The sequence below is a fragment of the Microchirus variegatus genome (genome assembly GCF_963457635.1).
Source record: "Microchirus variegatus genome assembly, chromosome: 4".
Classification (NCBI taxonomy): domain Eukaryota; kingdom Metazoa; phylum Chordata; class Actinopteri; order Pleuronectiformes; family Soleidae; genus Microchirus; species Microchirus variegatus.
In genome coordinates this window covers 17,140,002-17,164,574 of record NC_139805.1, presented here as the reverse complement: position 1 = coordinate 17,164,574, position 24,573 = coordinate 17,140,002, and the positions used below count along the sequence as shown (strand labels likewise).

At 40.3% G+C, this 24,573-nt stretch overlaps 1 protein-coding gene across 6 annotated transcripts; it reads left to right on the top strand.

The window, feature by feature from the left end:
* Positions 1-294: 294 nt before the first annotated feature.
* ap3d1 (adaptor related protein complex 3 subunit delta 1) lies at positions 295-23,879 on the top strand. 6 transcript variants are annotated; one of them, XM_083888108.1, is made up of 34 exons: positions 295-463; positions 3,577-3,672; positions 4,470-4,550; positions 4,780-4,860; positions 4,967-5,074; positions 5,921-6,050; positions 7,243-7,382; positions 7,524-7,597; positions 7,723-7,772; positions 8,026-8,075; positions 8,397-8,445; positions 9,975-10,120; positions 10,538-10,686; positions 10,775-11,005; positions 11,218-11,449; positions 11,551-11,696; positions 11,848-11,989; positions 12,256-12,327; positions 12,495-12,570; positions 12,771-12,970; positions 13,182-13,255; positions 13,602-13,625; positions 15,480-15,651; positions 15,743-15,886; positions 16,227-16,280; positions 18,106-18,207; positions 18,480-18,638; positions 19,009-19,056; positions 19,718-19,907; positions 19,989-20,077; positions 20,373-20,458; positions 20,602-20,723; positions 20,877-20,956; positions 21,172-23,879. In XM_083888108.1, exons 1-34 carry the CDS (start codon positions 368-370, stop codon positions 21,265-21,267), a joined length of 3,789 nt encoding a protein of 1,262 aa, XP_083744234.1. In that variant the 5' UTR covers positions 295-367; the 3' UTR covers positions 21,268-23,879. The 6 variants fall into 6 exon arrangements, with proteins under 6 accessions (XP_083744234.1, XP_083744233.1, XP_083744232.1 ...); XM_083888107.1 differs by having other exon boundaries at positions 12,495-12,588; positions 15,746-15,886; XM_083888106.1 differs by having other exon boundaries at positions 12,495-12,588.
* Positions 23,880-24,573: the final 694 nt, after the last annotated feature.

Sequence of the window (24,573 nt, the reverse complement as noted above, 5' to 3'; positions counted from 1 at the left end):
TTTTTTTTTTTTTTATAATAAAAAAAATGTTTTAGTTGCATATGGTTTAGTCATCTGAGCGAGGGGGACTAGACCTTTAATTCCTCTGATTCCCATATAAGATCTCGTATAATACTCAAGTCAGCTGACTTCAGACGCCATTTTGTCAGCCATTTCCTACAGTGATCCATTGCCAGCGTCTCGGCACAGCACGGGACGCCCCATCTGGCCTCAACTTCATCTGCCTGGGCTTGGTAAACAGCGACAGCTCCTGCACGCACGGTCGCCGGGTGGATGAGAGACAGTCTAGCGGGTCGGTCGGCACCCACTAGAACTCTGCAAGGCGCTTGGCCCCGGAGGACAGGAGCGACACAAGTCACGGAGAGACATGGCTCTGAAGATTGTCAAAGGGAGCATCGATCGGATGTTCGATAAAAACCTCCAGGATTTAGTACGTGGCATTCGGAATCACAAGGAAGATGAGGTAAACCGATCACCGTCGCTGTCACTTGGAGCATTTTAAACGACACATCCAGAGACGTTTGTGTGTCAGAGTAAACGTCACCGTTATCCTTTTTCATTCAGCTAACGCCGCTGCTTACGGTTGCTACTCTGCTAACATTAGCGTCCGCTCAGTCATTTCGCCAGCTAGCTAGCAACTACCCAAAATAAGTATTTTGTTTAGCTGCTAGTTGAGGTCACTGAAAGCTAATTTGACGTCACTAAATAACAGGTTATGACCATGGTTATGACGTACGTATGGCTGCCAACTTTACAGTAAAATGGTATGCCAGGTTTTAAGAGGAAACCTTCTTGTTGGGATTTTAATGACAGCTAGCCTAGCTAGCTGAGAGACGGTCGGAGGAAACAACTCGATAGTTGTATCACAGTCCTGCTTCACACCTGAGGGTTCTGCTGTCAACACCAGTGCTGATAACCGTATTGATGTTTGACCTTTAGCGGCTGCTGTTTGTATATTGGAACATCCAGACGTCATTGCACTGACATTTTGTCCCTAATTTGAGCTGAACGTGTCACCTGACCGCAGAATGGATCGGACGATACGCGATATTATTGTTGCCAGTATGGGATGCACGATAGAAGTCAAGGAGGAAGTAGCTTTTTCAACCTACTATTTTAGGCAGTTAGATCAGCGGATCTTGGCGTGTTTGCTGATATCTGATTATACATTTTAAAGCCAATAACTGCTGATAATGATATTGTGCCGATAATATCGTGCCGATAATATCGTGCATCCCGATTGTGCTAATTTTCGGGAATCAAAATAACCTGACACCAATATATTTTCTTTTTATTTACCTTGACGTGCTACAACGGGATATCTTTCTAGTCATTCTTGCACCTTAATGATTTATACTGATCTTATGCAAAGTCTTACGTTACACTGTTTTTATTAAAGCATATTTTTTACAATTATGGCTGAATTGTGAACCACACATAGTAGTTGAAAAATCATATCAAATGAACACTGCTCAGACCTGTTGTTATTGTACGTCTTCACTACACAGCACAGTATTTCCTTGATGCGTTCCTTTGACCACATATGATCACATCTGGGCTTCCCCACCCTTGATTCAAATGCATGCTGACATCATGTATTTTAGTGAGTAGGAAATGAATGTTTTGAATGAGTCAGACCGTACAGATGTGTCCACTGACAAATCGACGAAAGTTTCACACTTCTATCACATAAAAAACCGTGTCATGTCGGGTCATAACAAGCTGTTGCACAGAGTGTGTGTGCACCTGGTTCAAGCTGCAGGTCAGGTGTGAAATGAAGGAGTAGCGTGTCTAACTTGTGGGTAGCTTTTGGTTGCAGTTTCATTTTAATTCTGTGGCAGATTTGTCCTGCAGCTGCTTACTATGTCGGTAGGCAAGCAACTTGCACACAGAGTTTTTCCCAATATTATTATAATAATAAAGACATTTGCGTTGGAGGAGATAAATAATAGATTCCATACCATCAAGGCTTGATCCCTTAATTCATTGTATGGTATAAGTTATTTGCCTGTGGTAATTCAAACTGGGCAGCCTAGATAAGGTGGCAGTTTCCCCTGTCAACACTGGCCAGTTTGCTAAAATATTAATTTACTGTGGTGTGTGTCCAAATGAATGGAAGTGCATACAGAGATAGCTATGCAAACCTTTGTGTGTGTGTGTGTATTTCCACCTGAACATGTGTTGACATATTCCCAGTCTGCCCACCATTTCTCATACACACTATTTGATTTTCACGTGTGTGCTGCTGCTGAGTCTTTGCACTGTTCATTCATTCGTTCACTCGCTCTCCCACATCCTTGGGACAGAAAGCACTTTTGAAACGAGGTGTGAGGTGTGTGTCTGTCTGTCTGTCCTTGCACAAGTTTAATTTCAAGTTTGCATCTGTTTGTAATTTTTCTTAGTTTAAAAACGGAAAAAAATAAATAAAAAAACCGTAACTATTTTAACACTTTATAAGCTATTCGTTATTACATCTCCAGCTCAGCTTGCCACACTGGTGAAAAGGTTGTCTGTACTCTGGAGCTGTGGCAACTATTTCAGATATTTCCCTGGGTTCTGAATTGGTCATTGAAGAAGAGTGAGATGGATCACGTGACCAGAGCTCTGCCCCCCAATCACTGTGTGCTGTCTCATGACTACACACACATGACCAGCACACACTCTCAGCCATACATATGCGTGTTTGTCAAACAAGGTGGTTCCTCTTAACAATGGTCAAGTGATTGCCTCGGCCAGAGGTTTCACTGAGCATCTCTGCTGTCTGTTAAAATCAAATACAATGTTGTTGTTATTATAGAAATGGATAGAAGTAAAGCTGTTTTAGACTGGAATACTGAATACTGACGGATGCTGTTCCTCAAAGGGCTCAGTGATATTGCTGCATAGGTTATCTTCATAAAGTACTTTCATCTCAGTCTGATTATAATTGTGTAAAATTGGATTGGATCTGGTTGCATATTAATGTTTTGCTTGTGAGCCAAAGTTGAAGAAATCAGTTGGTTGTGGTTTTAAACTCCTTTTATGGGCAGAAAACAGAGACGCATTTAATAAATCTGAGCAAAAAAATGTCAAAGTCATTATGTGTGTAATACGTCAGAGTGCATATTAATATATTTTGTACCTGTGTCATGTTGATTGCTATTTCCCAGTCATTTTCCAGCTATCTATCAGGAAATTCATCATGACAAACTGATATGCAAGAGACGATGTTTAATGTTTTTCAATAATGGTTTTGCGGTGAGGAAGTGTTTGCGGTCTACAAGCCAGAGCCACATGTCAAATATGACTTCACCCAGGTCTTTTAGCAGAACATGAATCATGAATTTAAGTCTTGGCATCATTTTAATCCCACAACCAGAGGCTTGAATTTCATTATAATTTGAAGTGCTGAAAACTATTTTCAGCTGATGTTAGAAGCATACTAAGATAAAGATGCTGCAGTATATATTTTGCTTCATATAGCCAGAGTTAGAAATTAGGACGAGCTGGACCCCGGTGCATGGTAAACCTCTAGATTTCACTCCACCTCTAATCTGATTTGGTGTCTGTTTGTCTTCTCATTTGTCGCCCCCGCAGGCCAAATATATCTCCACGTGCATCGACGAGATCAAACAGGAGCTCAAGCAGGACAACATCGCTGTCAAAGCCAATGCTGTGTGCAAGCTCACCTATGTAAGACCTTCTGTTGATTCACTGAGTTTTTCTGTCTGACATTGCTGCTTGATGTACAGACACTGATGAACTTGCAGGACAACTTGTGGTGTCTGTGCATTGTTGTTCTCACTGTAAACCCATCCTTAAAAAAAATACATAAAAAAAAAAAATACAGATTGTCTACACATTGGCTGAAAATGGAAATCACTAAAATGATGCCAGAGTGTATCCATTCATATTCTACGTTATTATTAGGGGCCTAGGAACATTGAACATTGAAAATGAGATTTTAACAACAAATATTTAAACAATACAGACAAGATATGGATTATATGCAGTTTTTGAATCCATGGGCTGGAATTGGAACCAAATCCAAGATTAATTAGTTCACACACACACTTTGAAAAAATATTTGAGTGTGGCACATCGTTTCGTTTTCAAACGGCATCATGGTGAATCAAAGCCCATTTTTTGAGTATTCATCATGGTCTAAAAAAAACATCAGTGTTTAGAAACCACCTCACAGATTTTCAGAAATGTCATAGCTCCTTTTGAATATTTTATTTTTGCAGCTGATGAGCTGCTTTCCCCAGCAGCCTGCACTTAATAAGAACAGTGTTTTAAATGAAAGTACCATTTCTATTTATAGCTTAGGCCTGCGTTTAACATTGTTGCTCTATTTGAGAAGAGATTGCCGCTCAAATCGTTTAGTCTCTCTGTGCGCCACAGGAACAGCTTACAGCCGATCTATTCGCCTATTATTCACCCACATCCCCTCCCCGTCTTGTCTCCTCTTGTTTTTTTGTGTGTTACAGCTTCAGATGCTGGGCTACGATGTCAGCTGGGCCGCTTTCAACATCGTTGAAGTCATGAGCTCCTCCAAGTTTACGTACAAGGTACGACGGCAATGTAATTAGGCTTGCAGTCGCTTAGAAGACACAGTTAAGTGTAGATATGTAATAAGCCTGTTGTCCATGACTAATGACATCCACAACAGTGTAAAGACTTAACCTTAGCAATAGCCACTGAAAATAAACGATTTGTTCTACATGTAATATACAAGCTTACTTAAAATGCAACACAACGCAGTTATGTGATTCTCTGTGGTTGCTGTCTCTCCTACAGAGGATCGGTTATCTGGCAGCTTCGCAGTGCTTTCATGAGAGCACTGACGTGATCATGCTGACAACCAATCAGATCCGAAAGGTCAGTTACACTCTTGGTCTGCGTGCATCCCTGGACTGTTAATAAACCCTCGACCAACCCATTCTTTCTTATGAACTTTCTGTTTTTTATTGCTTCTCACACACAGGACCTCAGCAGCCCCAACCAGTATGACACAGGTGTTGCCCTCACCGGCCTCTCCTGTTTTGTTACCCCTGACCTAGCTCGGGATCTGGCCAATGATATCATGACACTGGTGAGTCATAACCACCAGTTTCCACTGAGATGTATTGCAAAATTTGGTTTGGTACAAGAAAAAGCACACTTCTGCATGTTTCTATTGGGGATGCAGATAATGATTATTTTCGCAGTCGCTGAATCTGTTGATTATTTTCTCGATTAATCGTTTGGTCCATAAAATGTCAGAAAATGTTAAAAAAAAACGTTGATCAGTGTTTGTCAAACCTGGAAATGATGATGTTCTCAAATGTCTTGTTTTGTCCATAAACCAAAATGATTCCTTTGTTATGTGGAGCAAAGAAACAATGAAAATATTCACATTTAAGAAGCTAGAACAACCAGAAATCTGGTTTTAATCATGAAAAAAGCTAAACCTATTAATGTATTATCAAAATAGTTGCTGTTCCATCACAGTGTTATATATGGTGGTGCTTCTCTGCTGCTTCCATCTGCACAAAGAGCAGGAAAGTGTGGTTTCTTCATCAGTCAACACATTCCTCCTCTCGCCCACTGTCTGCTACTTTTCCAGTACAGCTAAATATGGATGCAGGAGGGATGCTTCAGTCAAGTGATTTGTTGATGTCTGTCTTAAAGTTGCTGACATTGTTTTTATTGCACATATTCATGTTCACTTTTGATAAATACACCAATGTTTCAACCTCCCTGAAACCCTAAAAATGTAGTGGAGTGTTTCCATTTAGGTGTCTTTATGTGCAAATCAAAATGTGCTTACAAACCGCCTGATGGAAACTCACCTATAGAGTGTTTGTCAAGAAATGACCCTCAGAGCTTACCTTTGTTGGATTTCTTTCCAGCTACATATTGAACAAACTGTCTTTATGGTCTTTGCTGTTTTCTCTAGATGTCCCACACTAAACCCTACATCAGAAAGAAAGCAGTCTTGATCATGTACAAGGTGTTTCTCAAGTACCCAGAGTCTCTTCGCCCAGCGTTTCCCAGACTGAAGGAGAAACTTGAGGATCCAGACCCAGGTAATGGGAAACACATTATATTCACCATTAATAATAATATAATAATAATAATTCCCCCCCCACAGTTTACTACTATGAAGAGAAATATTCTGTCAGTTTTTGGCAGAGGCGTCTGGTTTTGGTTTTTATAATTTCTTCTTTCAGACCAGATAAAGCATAGACACTGCTGGTACTGTCGGCGTTTGGCATTCTCTGTCACCTGAACCCTCTGAATTATTCAGCAACTAAGAATATAAGATTAAGGAAGGCTCATTTGTGATTCTGTCGGGGTTGTCTAGGAACGCACAACAGTTAAGAGAACTATTTTTGTTTGCTACAAGTGTCTCTAGTGTCTAACATAGCTACAGCTTATTTATTTATGAAGAAATTATTTTTAAAAATAAGATAATCTCTTATTACTCCTACAATGGGGACATTTACAGTGTCACAGCAGTAGACAGTAACGGTAATCGTAAATATTGGCTATTAAGATTATATGAATAGAATAACAGAAGCTGAAAATAAAAGCTGTTATGATTAGGGATGGAGCCGATCCGATCCAGTATTGGGTTCCGATGCAGACGTAATTCACGGATCGCAAATTTACAATCCAGCTTTAGCCATCTCCGGTCCGATAATAATGTCTGTGCTTTAATGTTATCTGCTGAAGAAATGTGATTCACTGACTGCTCTTCTAGCTCGCTGCAAAAAGTGGAATGGATTTCCCGAACGGAGGAGTAATGATGCACGCCTCCATGCAGGAAATCCATTCCACAGTTTACGGCCAGCTAGCATGCGAGCATTATTGACCAGGAGTTAAGAAAGTCAGCTCTGCGACCTCCTGCATAATCCCAGCCGTCAGTACTGACAGCGGCATAAAAACCATGAAAATCACACTCCTCCAAGCCAGAGTTTATGTTATCCGGAATATGCCGGTTTTTGGCCGTTGTCATGTGAATTTGGCCGGCGAAAAAAATGTCACCGACCAAATGCGTACACACATGAATGTATTTAATTATGTCGAATTTGTGGAAGGGCATTGAGTTTTATGAATGAATATATGGAGATCTTTAATTGTTTTTGCCACACTTGATTCATCCTACCACTATGAATTTTAACACTACAAAAAAATAGGTATGTCTCTGTAAATATTTATTTTCAATTATTGATTTTGAGGTTTCTGACTTTTGTGTTGATGTTATCTCCTCTCAAGGTGTCCAGTCAGCAGCGGTGAATGTCATCTGTGAGCTGGCACGCAGAAACCCCAAGAACTACCTGTCCCTCGCCCCTCTCTTCTTCAAGCTCATGACTTCTTCTACAAATAACTGGGTTCTCATCAAGATCATCAAGCTGGTAAGTGGCTACATACATTTATTTGGATTGGTTGGCTTCCTTGATAACGTGCAATAGTATTAGTAATGGTATCCAAATTAGTTTATTCATTATTTCTATTATTTAGTGTATATGTGCAATAACACTGTTGTTTTTTTACAGTTTGGTGCACTCACACCACTCGAGCCACGGTTAGGAAAGAAGCTGATAGAACCCCTGACAAACCTAATCCACAGGTGAGATTGAATCCCTCAACTATACTGTACACATTTCCACAGATATGATACAAATCTGATGCGATGAATACATCAGTGATAATCTGCGCTCTCTTAATTTCTTACCTTGTCCTTATGTCTCACAGTACCTCTGCCATGTCTCTGCTGTATGAATGTGTCAACACTGTGATTGCAGGTCAGTAAAGCACGTAGACATTTAAACGCACATAATTTATTTATTATTATATATTATTTATTTTCATGTACAAGAATAAGAAGGACATATTTAATGGCAGCATTTTTTTCATTTAAGTATAAGCCTTACTTAATGCCTAAACAATTTAACTTGGGCATACACACTTGATAGATTTAGCAGGATACTTCTAAGAAAAAATGTCCACTTTGAACCTGTTTTTCCCTTCACAAATGTTTTTTTTCCTGCATTACAGTGTTGATTTCATTGTCGTCTGGGATGCCTAACCACAGTGCTAGTATCCAGGTAAGCCTCTCAGGTCCACTCCTGTGTCTCCACTTTGATGTGGTTATATTCTTATTTTAATCCTTTCCACTCCAGTTTAATCACTGTGCATGTTTTCAGCTGTTTTTTTCTTATTATTCTCATGTGTGACTGTCCTAACATAGTATACAGTGTGTGTGAAAAGTAAATGTCAAACAGAATAGCAGAGCTGTATGTTTCCTTGTGCTATCGAAGACTAAATCACATGCAATTCATTCAATATGAATTTTGCTTGTATGACATGGCTGGTGTTAATGGCTCTGCACCTCTCCCGCTCTCTCTCTCTCCATTCCTCTCCCTCAGCTCTGTGTGCAGAAACTACGAATCCTGATCGAAGACTCGGACCAGAACTGTGAGCCTTCTGTCAATGCCTGCAGTGTGTCATTTTCTCATTGTCTGCGTGTTTCCGTCGATGGAACAGTCCTCCCCTTTTAGACGACAGTAACGTAGATGCCCTGACTTTTGGATAACTCGAACGTTTAACCCTCAGTTAGATGGCCTGCTTGGGATTCAGGTTAACTTAAGTCACATTTTACAGATAAGCCACTGGTGACAGTGAAAGAAGATAGCTTGTAGCTTGTTTTTTTGTGGTAAAAGCTGCCACTTTGCTATTCTCAAACAACAAGCTTTGGTTTCAAAATACTTCCCCTTGCCCACTCCTAACTGCTACTGGGATTCGAGTTATCTTTATTCCTCATAGACGTGTAGATAGTCTTGTGTTTGAAGTAGACTTTAGACGTCTGGTGTTAATAGAGCAGACTGAGAACCAGTGTTTTTTTATTTCTTTATCCATTTTAGCACTTTGCGAAACACTGGATTTGAAAACTTACTTGTATGTAATATAAATACTATATATAATCTATTTGACATTAAGGTGGCTGAAATTCAGCTGATGCGAAAAATGCATTAGATGCATTATACTTAGACTTAAGTGTTTTGTTGCACTATGTTGCTGAAAACAACACATACTTCAATATTTTTTGCATTGATTCTGTGCACAGAAGTGCCCCTGTATTCAAAGTTTTTCAATCAACAACAAAAATCCTGCCAAGGAATGGAATGAAGGTAGTAAACAACGTTCTCTTTTTTTCCCCCCTCACATTTCACAGAGCAATTGTGTGTTACTGCCTCAAACTTGTACACATTTTGCAGAGCTGCTTGCGTCAGATTTTTTCATAGCAGATGTAGATTCAGAGGCAATTCCAGTGCCCACGTCCCATGTAACGTTTTAATATATTTACTGCAGTGACCAGCCTCACCTCACCACAAGGTCAGTGCCAGACATACATTTATTGATCCAGGAATCTGAGAGGCATTTGTCTCTGCCAGATTAAAGCATCAACAGATTGTTGTGATTCAGCAGCTTTCTGAATTTTTAAAAAATCTATATGGTGAGGAGGAAAAATCTGCCAGGAATACGATAAAGGATAAAGCAAAACAAAACTACTGTTTCCAGCATGTGTGTGTGTGTGTGTGTTGTCCCATGTGTATGTGTTTGTATGTCCTTTATTTTTCTTTGTGTGTTTTAATATCCTTTCCATTTGATATTTAGTTTGTTTATTTTACTAATGTAATTTGATTAGATTATTGCAATTAAAAATAACACAACAGTACAATATTTATGCTGTATTTACTTACTACTACTACTACTATATTTTTATATGCAGATACACAGATCTTAGTGAGAGGCTAAAACTTAAACAATTAAGGAGATCTTTGACCTGGAAATATATAGTATGTAATGTTTATAAATGGTAGGATCTTAAATAAATAAATGTATTGACTCCATTCTAATAGTTTGAGGCTGTAGAAGCTGGAAGTAGACATATTTGAATTTAGTCTCTGGAGAACTTGACCATGTACATGTGTGTGCTTTTGCAGTGAAGTACTTGGGCCTGCTGGCCATGTCAAAGATCCTGAAGACCCATCCCAAGTCAGTGCAGTCTCACAAAGACCTCATCCTCCAGTGTCTGGACGACAAGGATGAATCCATTCGCCTCAGAGCTCTTGACCTGCTCTATGGGATGGTATGGAAACACATTTTTTTTGTTTAATTGTTGAGGAATATAAATGAATCTATTTCAAACCACATTATTTGTGTTGGTTTAAACAACCTGACTGAGTAATTATCTTTATTCTAAGCAAGACTGGTAATGAGTTCTTTAACTGCTGTGTGATTTTAACAAGCTGCCTTAATGTGTAGAATGCAATGAACCAGTTTAATCAGACAGTGACACAGTTTCCAGCTCGAAGTTGTCGAACTAAGTAGTTACTGTTTAACTATTTAACTATTTTGCTTATGGCGTTTCCTTAATTATCAATTAATGGTTGTGTGAGAATTGATTATTGGTATGTTTTTGATTTTCAACTACAGGTGTCATTCTGTGGAAATACAACACTTTAGTGAATATTGATTGATTGATTGATGATTGTTGTCTGTTCAGGTGTCCAAAAAGAACTTGATGGAGATCGTAAAGAAGCTAATGCTTCATGTGGACAAAGCAGAGGGAACCACCTACAGAGACGAACTTCTCACCAAGATCATCGACATCTGCAGTCAAAGCAACTACCAATACATCACCAACTTTGAATGGTCAGTCTCTTACCAGCTTTGTCTTGTCTGATGTCTCCACTTTGGGTACGTTTAATTGAACAGCACCTTTATTTTATGTGCCTGACAGGTACATTAGTATCTTGGTGGAGCTGACCCGATTAGAGGGCACACGGCACGGCCATCTCATTGCCTCTCAGATGCTGGATGTTGCTATTCGGGTCAAAGCTATCCGGGCCTTTGCTGTTGCCCAGATGGCCACTCTGCTGGACAACGCCCACCTGCTGACTGGCAACATGCAGCGAAACGGCATCTGTGAAGTTTCGTATGCCGCAGCCTGGATCTGTGGCGAGTTCTCAGAGTATGTTTATTTTCTCTCACTGGGATTCGTGCATATTAACACTGGTTTACAAGCCACTCTTGACTGGCTATTTTGATCAGCTTCCCACGCCAGTGTCTCCTTCCCTTGACAGCCAAAATTTACTCAAAGGGTTTTCTTTACACTTATTGTAAAATCAATCTAAGGCTTTCAATTTGACTCTGTGATATGTGATATACCTCTTCTCTTTTTAGACACCTAGAGAACCCAATGCAGACTCTGGAGGCCATGCTACGTCCAAAGGTGGCCACGCTACCAGGCCACATTCAGGCAGTGTATGTGCAGAATGCAGCCAAGCTCTTTGCCACCGTGCTGAAGAGCCAGGAGGGCAACACTGACAGCACCACTGCACAGGAAACCAGCCAGCTGATGATTGAGAGGCTACCGCTGTTTGTCCAGAGCGCCAACTTGGAGGTGCAAGAGAGGGTAAGAGAAGAATAGCCACAAATTTGAGGAGCATCTTGTGTTCTTGCGCCCAAACCATAATAGATATGTCAACTTAAATGTGCTTTATGTCATGTCCACAGGCATCATGCATTCTGCAGCTTGTCAAGTACATCCAGAAATTGCAGCAGAAGGATGTGGAAGTAGCAGAGGAAGTGAATGCGTTGTTTGCTGGAGAGCTCAACCCTGTAGCCCCCAAGGCACAGAAGAAAGTGCCTGTTCCTGAAGGGTACGTTAGGCTCTGCACAAGAAGATCATGCATTATAAAACTGAAATGTTACAGAGTAAAAAAAAAAAAAAAAAAATAGACTGCATTTCAAATCTTGTTTGCTTAATGTGTGGCTTTTTAAAGCATTGTGTAACTGAGTTTGTTTCTGCAGTCTGGACCTGGACGCCTGGATCAACGAGCCTCCCTCTGAGAGCGAGTCTGAGGACGAGCAGCCCAAGGCTATTTTTACTAAGGAGGAGACCAAACACTCGCGCCCCCGTCACATAGAGGTGGACGAGAAGGAGCTGGCAAGGGTAAGCTGGTCGATGACTTTAAGGATGTTTGTTATTCATTGTTATTCAAAATTATTCATTTTTAGATGTACATTTTTCTGATCACACAGAGTTATTTTTCCTCCATTTTGCAAATATTATGTCCCAAATGCAGCTGTAATCATTTAAATGTTATCTTTAAAACCTACAATACAAGCTTTATTAATCCTGTTAAAGTTCTACTCGGAGTAAATCAGTTTTTCCTTCAATGATTTAATTCTTGTGATCCTTGTCTTTGCTATTCCTAGAGGAGAGAAGCCAGAAAGCAGGAGCAAGCCAACAACCCATTCTACATCAAGGCCTCCCCATCCTCTCAGAAGGTTTGTTTACATCATCACAAGGCTGTTTCAGAGTCCACGTCATCATTTAATCCTGTTTCTGTTTCAAACCCTCTTATGTAATTGTGATATATCAAAAAAGGTGTTGTTAGATATTATAAAATATATACAGTGAGTGTGTTTAGCATGTATTTGCTTTTTCTGTGCAGGTTTACCAGGACTCTCCTGGAGTGGAGCACATCCCAGTTGTGCAGATTGACCTCAGTGTTCCTCTCAAGGTTCCAGGTGAGACACAACATCAAGGTACTTATGACACATTTTTGGTTCTTTCGTTTGTTGTCTTGGAATGTTGTTTTCTTCCTTATGTGTCAATTCTGCGTGTCAAAATTGCACTTTTTGAATTTGAAATAAGAAATCACGTATTTGTTATCAGTGTCTTTTTTTTGTTGTTGTAGTACACCCGTTTCTTTCTTGTGTCCCACCAGGTCTGCCTATGTCTGACCAGTACGTCAAGATGGAGGAGGAGCGGCGGCAGAAGGAGAGAGCAGAGAAGAAGAAGAAGGACAAGAAGAAGAGGAAAGAAAAGCGCAGTGGACGAGGGAAGAAACATGACTCTGGCCCGGAGAGTGAGGAGGACATCACGCCTGCGCACATGGTCGACATCGTTACTGAGGAGATGCCAGAGGTACACTGCACTGCAGCTGCATAACATCACAAGTTATACGTTTATAAGGAACCATAAGAATTTTTTTTCCCTAAATGTATTTATAATCTTCTCTTAATGCTATTTTTTTCACTTGCTTTCTCAGCTCTCAGAGTACAAATCAGTTGCTCAGGTGTTTGCTTCTCATGTTTTGTAAGTCCTGGTAATGGATAAACAAACCTTCTTGCTTTAGAATGCCTTACCCAGTGACGATGACGACAAAGACCCCAATGACCCTCACAAAGCACTGGACATCGACTTGGACAAGTGAGTTATCGATATGATCGCGACACTTAAGATCCTAAATCTGTTGACCTTTGTTTACATTTGAAATTATTGAGTCTATGCCAGTCAGTCATCTAATCTTTGATCATCATTTCAAAGCTCACTGAACTTACACTTATAAAGTATAACTAATCTGTATCATGTTTTTAGATATACGTGTTTGAGCATTTATGTGTTTGAGTGTATCTTGACTTCCCTGGTGAAAGCGTCACATCCACTGTGACTCGGTCCTTTCCCTCGTGCTGACTCCTCCTCATGGCATTCTGCTTTCTGCTTCCTCTCCTTTCTATGCCTACACACACACCCATCACTGCCTCTGTGTGGGCAGTCTGTTGGAAATGGCGGGGCGTAGGTGAGTAGTTCCCCAACCACAGGACCTGGACTCCCAACATGTACCTGGCTTGCCTCTGTTGTTTTTTCTCTCTTTCTTCAAATAGTTATCTTTGCTAATATAGTTGTCATTTATTCACTCTCTTAGAGTTTGCTGTGCCTTCTTCCTCTTTTTGCACTTCTCCTTCTCTTCTATTTCAAATATCTATTGTTAAATTACAGCATTTGACATTGTATACTAACAGTATACATTTATACAATAGTTTTACTTGTATAAACCTGACAATACCAGCAGTTGTTTCTCAATTTGCTGTTTAATCATTTATTTGCCTTCTAAAAGAGATCTTAACATGACCTCAAAGACAATTTTGAATGACTGCTGCTGATCTTCTCAGGACATTATCTTTCACCATTTTCCCACATGAAATTGGCTCCTTTTAAAGTTGTTATCATTTGTTTTTCTTGGAAAAGAAAATCAGTACAAACATGCTTTTAGGGCGCCTTTCCTAATTATTAAGCCTGATTTATACTTCATCGCACATTCTTGTCGTGCACCAATGCGGAAGCTGTCATTTAATTTGACGGCTTCCATAGTGCTTTGTAGTGCACTGTGATAAGTACTCACATCTCTATTTATATTTAGTATATTAGTTTCATCTTCAACTATAATTGAACCAAAAAAACAGCCTCACATGATTGTTTCAACTGACCCACTGACCACATCATTGATCTCTCAGTTAAAGTCAAGTAAATTCACAGCTGGGTTTGGCTCCAGCGGCCCCTGTGACCCTCATGTGGAGGATAAAGCGTCAGACGGTGAATACATGAATAGTCTTTGTCCACAATTATAACAATAATATCTATCAAATCCGTCTATTATCAAAATGAAGAATACGTAGCATAGATATGGAAACAAACATGTTCATGTGTGGTTACATGGAGATGATTGAATCATTACATGGGAGCATGAATTGAAAGCACTGCACAATGTTTTTTAAGTTAAGTTTAGCAGCAGTAAGCAGCAAAATCGTTTTTTTCTTTAATCAATGAAGTATAAATCAGGCTTTAGGCTGATTGTTTCCCTGATTCTCCTTTGTTGAGTTTGTTATATAAACCATACCTCCTAATTCTCACCAGCTGTTGTACCCTTAGCCTGGCCCTTGGTATAAATGACACACGCCCTAAAACCAATACTAAAATAGAAATAATTGCTAATAATTGCAATAGTATTGGGTTAAAGCTAAGAGTAATGGGAAATCAGCCTCAGTATTGATAACTCTATTTCAGATCTATGACTGTAAGCTTTTTATTTTGGGTATCTTTTTAAATTAGTATTGTTTGTGCACACACACACACACACACACACACACACACACACACACACACACACACACACACACACACACACACACACACACACACACACACTGACAAAGTTTCTGTTTTGTTTACTAAAGGTTGTGTGTTTTCTGTGTGTGGCTGATGACAGCACAGTGATGTTTTACAGAGAAGAGCCAGCAGGGGGCTGTAGTGAATGTGGTCATCGCTTGCAAGGGCCAGGCTGGGGTCAAAAAATGATTAGTTTGCTTTTCTAGCTGTATGAGAATGTCTAATGCTTCCAGCTCGAGCTCTCAAAGGAATGGCTGAACTCATCATTTTGAATAAGGCTGCCACACAGAGCAGAATACATGCCTGAATTCAGTGGGTTGCTGCACCCTGCAAGTCCCTTTTCACCTTTCCTTTTCACTTAACACATTCGGAAGGTTTAAGTATTTTCCAGATGATGGCACCAACTCCATAAAGAGCCTACTCTTTTCATCCAAGGGTCCTCATCCAAGAAAGGTTGAAATGTATCTGTACTCTTTTGTTTGTCCAGGCCTCTCGCAGACAGCGAGAAACTACCAGTCAGGTCACATCGTGCAGTAGAGGCTGCAAAAAGCCCTGTAGAAGATGGAGATGCAGAGACTGCTGCCACACAGCAGCCCAAGAAGAAGAGTGGCAAGGATAAGAGGGAGGAGAAGAAGAAGGATAAAGACAAGGAGAGGAAGGTGGGGCTTGTCTTATCAAAACAACCTCACGTTAAGTTTCTTTCTCGACCATAGTGTGACACAGCTGAATTTATTATTCTGGTATTTTCAGAAGAGCAAAGATGAGAAGAAGAAGAAAAAACACAAACATGAGGAGAAGGAGGAAGATCTTCTCAGGGGTGAGGTCGATGAGCCTGTCGTCCAATCAGAGGAAATCAATCAAGTGGCAGAGCTGCCCACATCCACCAGTGCTGAGGTATGTCCTGAATTTAATATCCTAGTATCTCAAAAATGCTTGTTTTGAGAGCAAATCTAGTAATCTACAATTCATACTTTTAAAATACCATATTTTGAAGTCTACAGTTTTTGGTGGAAAGTTACAGTCAAACTTTGATCTTTCTCATCTTACCAGTCCCTCGATCAGCTTCAATGATCGAGTATCAGTTTCCTCATAAGTGACTGCTGGGTCTCTTGTAATCATGAAATAGAGCTGTGTAATCTTTGTATCCACTGTGGTTAGTTGTAGTAATAAGAACCCTGTTTGGCCCTCACCCCTCTCACCTCTGCGCATTCCTCTCCCTCCCTTCCTCTTCTAGGTTTCGGATCTGGATTTCTGGCTCTCAAATGCTCCAGTGCCCTCTAACACCCAGGTGGAGTCCCCTCCCCTTCCCCTCATCTCCTCAGTTAACACACCCCCCCTTATTCACTCCATGAATTATTGGTCTACGTCATATGTTGCTTTTTTGTCACGCAATCTCTCTCTCTATTGCCTCCCGATGTGGATCAGTGATATTCTTTTGATTTCCTCACACTGTCCTTTTGACACTGCTTCCTCTTTCAAAGGTCACATAACACTTTCCTCTTCCATTCTCCAGCCTCCCTCTGTCTACCAGTATATGTGTGTTTGTGTGTGTGTCTGTGTGTGTGTGTGTGTGTGTGTTGGTCTCACGTCTGCGGTTCTCTTCCTTAGCCGTTGTTTTGATCGCTGGATGTCGTTTCGGTCTTGAAGTCATAGTGGTGGTTGTTGTGATGATGATGATGAGTGAATGCAGGTTGCCTGAGCTTCACTGGAAGTTGATCTGGGGTCAGTTCCAATTGTTCCTGTCGCCACCATGTCACCCTGTGTGTGCCACTGCTTCGTCTATAGTCGCACATAGGATTGTTTTTTTTTTCTCACAGTTTGATCTGTCAAAACAATATATATATAGTATACAATATATAGTCTGTATGAAATACTAAATCTACATTCTTTTATATGCACATGCATACACACCCAGACAATACAGTATCTAGTCACGGGACTTGACCTTTTCGACGAATAAACCAACAGTTTATTGCAGTAATCTGCCATTAAATAAGTAAAGTAGTGCACCCAGAAAGACTGTTAATAATGCCACTAACTGGAAAAGAAATGGTCAGATCCATGATCTTAAAGGGGACATATTATGCAAAATCAACTTTTTAATCATTTAAATCCTTATATTTGGGACTCTGGAGGTCCTGTCAGTCGGCAAAGTGTGAAAAAAGATTACATGTTTTTGGGGTCCTCCTCAGTCTAAGTACAGCAGATAAAACACAAAATGTTGACTTCCACACTCCTTTGGACGTCACAATGTGCTAAATTCCTGGAATTGTTGTCTCGCTGAGCTCCGCTTTGTGCTAAAAACACGCCAGAGTGCTGGCGAGGGCAACGGTATCCAAAAACCGGAAGTCCGCGAAAAGCTCTATTCTTGGCTCCACAGTGCAACACAGAGTTATACACAAACTTCCAGCCTCAGAGGATTTATCTGTCTAGTGGATACATGTTATACGGCAATGTGTCTGCTAGAGCCTGCAAATTATCACTTTTCCAAATGCTAACTGCTGTTAGCTCACAGTAGACTCTGTGGCTGATATTTTTTTTTTAAAGCTGGACCTTTAAGGTGGACCTAAAGAGATACTACTAAACAGAGCGTTCTGAACAGGGCTGTTTTGGCAGGGTGATTTAACTGCTGTGGTGCTTCATCCTTATGGTATTTTGACCAATGCATGTCACAGACATGTTCATTTGGACACCAAGGAACTAGGTTAACTTGAAGAAATATGGTATAATATGGGACCTTTAAACACATTTCTTTGTGGAAGTCTTTTTTTTTTGACATAGAGCACTTTCAGAAGTGTACTCATCTCTAATGCACATCAGACTCTTTTAATATGACGGGTATCAGCTTGTATGGTGGGTTAAGGTAATCATCCTAGTTAACAATCAACTTATTTTGGTTGAATTCGCCATTTCTGGTTAAACGGTATCAATTTATGGAATTGCAGCTCAGTCGGTTGCAGCTGAACATGAATAGCTTTCATGATTGAGAGCAGTCACTAAATTTACTCACCTCTATCAAAACAGAAGTGGCACATACTCCTGTTAATATTGCATGCTATGGTTGCTCTTGCTTAGGCCTTGTTGTTTGCTTTTGTCTGTGTGTGTGTAAACAGGAAATAGCAGCAGCAGCAGAAGCCCCTGTGGCTGAGGTGGTCTCAGGAGCAGCACAGGACTTGGAGCCCGATGAGCCCAAAGACACTGAGATGGAGGAGACTGTGAGTCACCGCTGATGACAAAGTAGAGAGTTTGGCTGTGGTGCTAGAGATCCCTGTTCATTGTGACCTGACAGGATGCAGCACATTGGCAGCTAGCTCATGTTCTTTTCACAAGTCTGTGCAAATTATTTACAGAGGCCTGCCAGTTCTAGTGAGGTTCTCTGGAGGTGTAGTTGTACCAGTAACCAGGATTCATTACGAAGTCAACTTTCAAAATGTCTAAAATGTGTCATAAATTAACTCAATCTTTCCCCCCATCTTTCAATGTCCAGAAGTCATCCAAGCATAAGAAGAAGAAGCAGAAAAAGGAGAAGGAAGAGAAGGAGAAGAAAAAGAAGAAGAGGCATCATCACCATCATCGCCACAGTGATGGAGGAGGAGAAGAGTCGGTGCAGAATGGCACTGTGGAGGAGGAGGAGGAGCCTTTGCCAGTCAGTATTTTTCATTCATGTGTTTAATAGGCCTCCTAAAACCAAGAAATGACGTTTGTATGATGTTTGAAGTTAATTATGGACGGAAGGAAGGAAGGAAGGTGCCACTCTGGGATCTTTCTCTACTCTTATCTTGATTTTAATTTTGCAGTTCAAAGAAAAAATAAAGGCTGAACAAATTAGTGCTGCATGTAGCCAGTACAATTATTTCAGAATCGCTCTTGACGGCTTCTCGTGTACACACACACACACACACACACTCTGCTTTACTCATTATACATCAGCCATGTTGAAGCACGTCCCGTTGCTTAGTTGGCATACTGAGTGACAGAGAATTCCTGTTCTAACCTGAGCTCTTGTCTCTTTGCAGTCCATGTCCAATTACTGCCTGTTGGCTGAGAACTCCTACATCAAAATGGTGAGTGATGACTTGCTGCTCTAGGCATTAAACAGTTATTTACTGTTATTATTAAAAAAATGTAATCAGAATATTGAGTCTTTTCCACCATATAATCGTTCATTCTTCATCTGCCTGGTTTTGCTTGTATCCTTCTATACATTATAAAAGAGTGATGAGGTTCACACTGGAAACTTTGCTTTTGCAGCAATGCTGTGTCACTATGTTTGCAAATAAAAGTGTAGTTAATGTATCAACAATGAATACACATTTTTGCAGCCAGTTAAAAATACTGAATCATCCATCCGCAACTTCTCCCTTTTTTTGTTTTAAAGATGATGGAAGACGCTGATCAGGTATTGGTTTTAGTTCTGTCAGTGACAGAATATTATTAAAGCTCTTCCGTAGATGTGTTTCTCTGTATTCTTGTTGCTCTTTACAAACGTGCCCCTCATGCAGTGTCATTATTAGTATCTTTTAAAAAAAAAAGTGATTGCAGTGATTTCTTGAGAACAGTGACGTGTGCCTTGGTGTTGGGTTGATAAGGTGTTGTGTTCACTGCGTTTCTTCTCTCAATGAACCCGTGTTCCTTCTAACAAAACGAGGAGGAAGAAATAGCCACCTGCAAATAAGTTATTAAATAAAACAATGATTTTCTGTTTTTTCCCCCCCACCATTCAAGGTTTATGACATCCAGGGGAACCTGCAGGACGGCAGTCAGGTCGTGGTGTCTGTCATATTTGAAAACAAGTGTGATAGCTTCCTCAAATCAATGGAGTTCAACGTGCTGGACTCTCTCAACTCCAAGCTTCAGAGACCAGAGGGGTCGGGTCCACACGATGGCCTCACTGTTCCCTTCCAACTTCCACCTGGTCAGTGATTATCAGCGGGCTGTATTTCTTTAAGACGAGAGAGTTTGAGTTTAGTTTGATTAACTTTTTTTTATCTTTCAGGTGTCTCCAATGAGGCGCGATTTGTCTTCACCGTGCAGAGCATCGTGATGCCACAGAAACTGAAGGGAACATTAACCTTCATCGTAAAGGTTAGTATGGGAACACTCATAGTTTCCATAATATATTTCCATTTCTTCATAAACTTTACTGTTTGCTGCTGTTTATGTCAAATATAAGTCAGAAAAATTAAAAACAAGGACTTTGGACCTTGTTGTACAATTGTTCCCATTTTGTAAGCAGTAGCAGTGTGGATGCAGCTCGAGCTCTGTCTAGAAATCCTTCTCAGCTCCAGTGTCATTTTCACTCAGGTCTCTCTACGGAAGAGAATGCCAGAAGGGAAACATAATATTATAGTAGTGAGTGTTTGTTGCTCTGTTCCTGCAGAACGAGGAGTCTTCTACTCATGAGAAACTGGACTTTAAACTGCACTTTACCTGCACCTCCTACCTAATCACTACCCCTTGCTACAGGTTGGTGATTTTTCTTTTTTTTGGTGCTAGGTCATTGATTGTTTGCTGATTATTTTTGTTTTCCTTCAGGCTGAATGTTTTGGTGGCTATTTGTGGTCAAGAAGAAACCAAATGCTGATTTGTACCTTTTCTTGTTTTGCCAGTGATGCGTTTGCAAAGCTGTTGGAGTCAGGTGACCTGAAGGGAAGCACTCTCAAACTGGAGGGGGTCAACATGCCCTTTCACCATCTTCTAGCCAGGATCTGCTTCCATCACCACTTCTCAGGTACATAACACACCAGGACACACACATTGACTTAAATTGCGAAAAATCAAGGCACACTTTAAGGAGGGACTTAATGCTTTTATGTTGGATCACGTGTTATTCCAGAAAGCCACAGTGTTTTTTTGTGTGTTTTTGTTTGTTTTCTTTGATCAGTTGTGGAGAGGATCGACTCCTGTTCCTCCATGTACAGCAGGTCTATCCAGGGTCATCATGTCTGTCTGCTGGTCAAATTTGTAAGTGAGCCAGTGGAATATCTCTCTACCCCCACATCACTAAGCAGGGAGAGTTTATTTGATGAAATTATGATTATGGATTTGAAGGACGGTTACCATCTGGGTTTCAGGATAATTGCATTCCAAAAGTGCTGATATTTATGATAAAGTATGTTTTGCTATAGTTACAGTATTTTTTTTTTAAGTGACCTTGTCTTTCTTCCTCTTTCTCCCAGTCTGGTCAGACAGTTTCTATTGACGCAAAATGTGACGAGCCGACGCTGCTTGGGAATGTGCTGGATGAGATCAAGCAGACCTTCTCTCAGTGCTGATTGTGTCCGACAGCCCCAGAAGCCACCAACCCCGGCCATATAAGCCCCGCCTCCCTCCTTCGCCGAAACACAACATAATCATATTACAAACACACTGCTGCTGGCACTTCCATTGCTGTGTTACTAGTCCTGAAATTTCCAAGATTTATTTCCCCTTGCCCTCTTACTTCAGCGTCCCCAAACGATGTTGTTATTCTCTGACACTTGATGTTGTTTTGCAGAGTACATGTCCCCTTTTATTTTCTGCAGTGCACTTTGATTTAACTTCCTGGTTTTCAACTTCATACGGTTTCCCTTTCCCGCCCAGATTCTGACCCTGTACCGTGCTCCTGTTCCTGGATGCCCTGCGTTTTCTGCTCTATCCTGTGTACCTTTTTGCCCTCCACTCTAGTGGCAACTTGGTCTATGACAGTCGTGTTATGTAACGTTGACAACTGGACTTTTCTCTGTTGATGGTTGAATTGTGTTTTTACTGTTTTGAAGTTTTTGTTTGTTGTTTTTGTCCTTTTTTTGTTGTTGTTGTTGAAAGCCTATCTGCGCCTTTGCCCCCCCCCCCCCCTTTCTTCCTGCTCATTAAACAATTGTGACTGAATCTTTCTCAGACTGGTACTAGCTGGAGAAATTGGGATTCTGCTCTTCTCAGCCACCTTTTCCAGCGAGCCTAGAGGAGACACTGGGTGACTGCAGTGAGGATAGATCAGCAATGAAACCAAAGCTACATGTAAGGCATAGGTCTTTATCTATTGTCAGAGCTGTTGCCTTAATTTCCTTGCGGCAATGCTCAGAACCGATCAGCTAGTGCGAGTGTAACAGAATCATTGGTACGACAGAAGATTTGTACAGCAGATCAGTGGTTTTGCTCTGTGCCTTAGTCATGCAGTCGGACCTACTCCAGCACTCTGTGAGTCTGATAGAGCCCCAGCTCCCTCTCCAGTAAATTTGATCCCTGATCCAACTGTGCTCAGTTGCACTTTACCCCCACCCTTCCCACCACCACATGAAGTTCCAACAAATCAATGATGAATTTGAAACTGGAAACAGATTAGTGTTGTAATGTGAAATTTATGCTTTAGTGCAGGACAGTTTGCTGTAAGGTCAACGCCTCCTCTTCATCTGAAATCTGGAGTTGTTAGTTTACTAGAAGCTATTATATTGTAATTGTATAGAAGGATTATTGTGTTCTTACGAAGCCTCTATGGTGCTGACTGCCCTTTTTAGTGGCATCACGTGGTCAGGTGATTATTTGCCATGAAGAAGAGAGCTGCTTGTGTTGCATTTCTGTCCTCTCTCATTTCTCTGAAAAAGTCAAATAACGACTAACTAAATAATGGACTATTTACACTATGAACCTTTCTGCATTTTTACAACCTGCTGCTCTGTATATGGGGTTGCTGCAGTTGTTCTCTGTAAGCAGAGACTGTGAAGTGGTCAGTGGTTGTAGGTTCTTCTCGATTAGTCACCGTGGCTTCATCGCTCTGTCAACAGCAGTAGTTTTTTGTCTTCATTTGAAATCATGTGAAACGGTGCCACTTTGATGTTTGCATCACAGTTACTACACACAGGCCGGTGTTATTCCCCAGTGTTTCTTTTCCCTTAAACAACTGCCTTGACAATGTTTTGTGCATTGATATGTTAAGATGGACATTTCTTTTAAAGAAGTGGCCTCCTCTTTGGAACTCACTCTCAGAGGCACTTGATTGTTTAGTTTGCATCATTTATGTCACCACCTAGTCCAGCAAGACTTAACCTAGTAGTAGCAAGATCTAAACTGGCGTCTCTGTTCATATAAGCTGTTCATAACCCCACACATTTGTCTGCTATTGTAGATAACAACTTATGATAATGATGTCGGTGACCTGAAGGTCAGATCAGCCATTCCACAAGGATCCTCTGCCCACAGTAGTAGACTATGAATACAGAAGGAATCAGCTCTGTCAGTAGTCGATCGGAAATGACTATATGTATTTTCCTGTTCCTGAAAATTACTGATAGTGGTGGAAGAGAAGAAAGAAATTACACATCCCAAATCATACATTGTCCTATTTTGAGTATTTTACTGTGCATAATATTTGATTAAAATTTGTATATTGCATGATTTGGAATGTACACTTTTTATTTCCCCTTTTTTGTTCCATTGACATGCTTACACAAACAAAACTTGTCATTCCATCTTGTCCTTTTCTTTCTTTCATTTTTTTATTTACTAAGTTTACTTGATCATTCTCTATTCCTGGTGGTGTTACGTTGTAATCTATTCTAAGATCATACATTTAAAAAAAGTGATATTGTTCAATGTTTTAAATTATTAAACACAGTTAAGAAAGGGGGTTGTATTTGCTGTCATAACACACAGGGCTTGGGGCTCCAAATAATAATTTCAATATAACGGGTCATGTGAAGCAGTGTACTGAGGGACAACCCATTCTGTCCTAATACTCTTTTGGTTCTGTTGAAGTGAGTTATTTTACCAAGTTTGGCTTGTGAGAGTGAAATGTACTCTAATAAGACTTTGTTTAAGGTCCTCCTCTTTTCATTTTTCCATTCTCAGTTCTCCAGCTGTATAATGAAGTATGTTTTAAGGGGGCAACATAAATTATCTACATTCCCTTTAAAGAAAGTCCACCCAAAATAAAAAATAAATAAAAGCTGTAAGAAGCTGCTCTTGTCCTCCTTGTGTTACAGTGAATCAATAAACACCCACATGTGCGTGTTTAATGAGTGTTTAATATCTTCTCATTGTATATGACCTAAAAACAATGTGTGGGTTGTGTATGTTATTTACATGTGACACAGTAAATTCAGTGGTATCGCTTTGGCCTACATTTCCCAGAAAGCATTGCCCAACTCGATAAACAGCTCGTTTAGTGACAGCGAGTATCTGTGTTATGTAGAGTTCAGCGGTCAAGAGACAAGGGTGTTTGGTTTATGGTTGTGTGTATAACTACGTTGTTTTCAACAAAACGGCCCCTTTTGATAAGAACGCACCAGAAAGAGAAGCCAATCCATACTAACTTCTAGCATGCTCACCGCTAAGCTAACTCTGTGATCAAAGCTAAGGTTCCTGTCTGAACTTTCAAAATAATTCCACTCGAAAAGAATAAACTATGTAAGTATATATATTCTTGCAAAGTTATGCCCCAGACACTAGGAGATGATGAGAAGATTTTGAACATTTATGAAGTGGTTTAAATATTTAAAATGTGTATCTTAAGGTAAGATTTGTAAAATTAGCTAATGATAAATACACTTTATAAAAGAAATGTGAAACCTAAATGTATTTGAAAAGTTGTGTCTATAACAACAACT

What these genes read in the sequence shown, in the direction of transcription:
- ap3d1 (XM_083888106.1), top strand. Translation starts at nt 368, where the DNA reads ATGGCTCTGAAGATTGTCAAAGGGAGCATCGATCGGATGTTCGATAAA. An exon ending in CAGTGCCCTCTAACACCCAG is followed by an intron (nt 16,281 to 18,105) that starts GTGGAGTCCCCT and finishes GTGTGTAAACAG; the next exon opens with GAAATAGCAGCAGCAGCAGA. An exon ending in CATTAACCTTCATCGTAAAG is followed by an intron (nt 20,078 to 20,372) that starts GTTAGTATGGGA and finishes CTGTTCCTGCAG; the next exon opens with AACGAGGAGTCTTCTACTCA.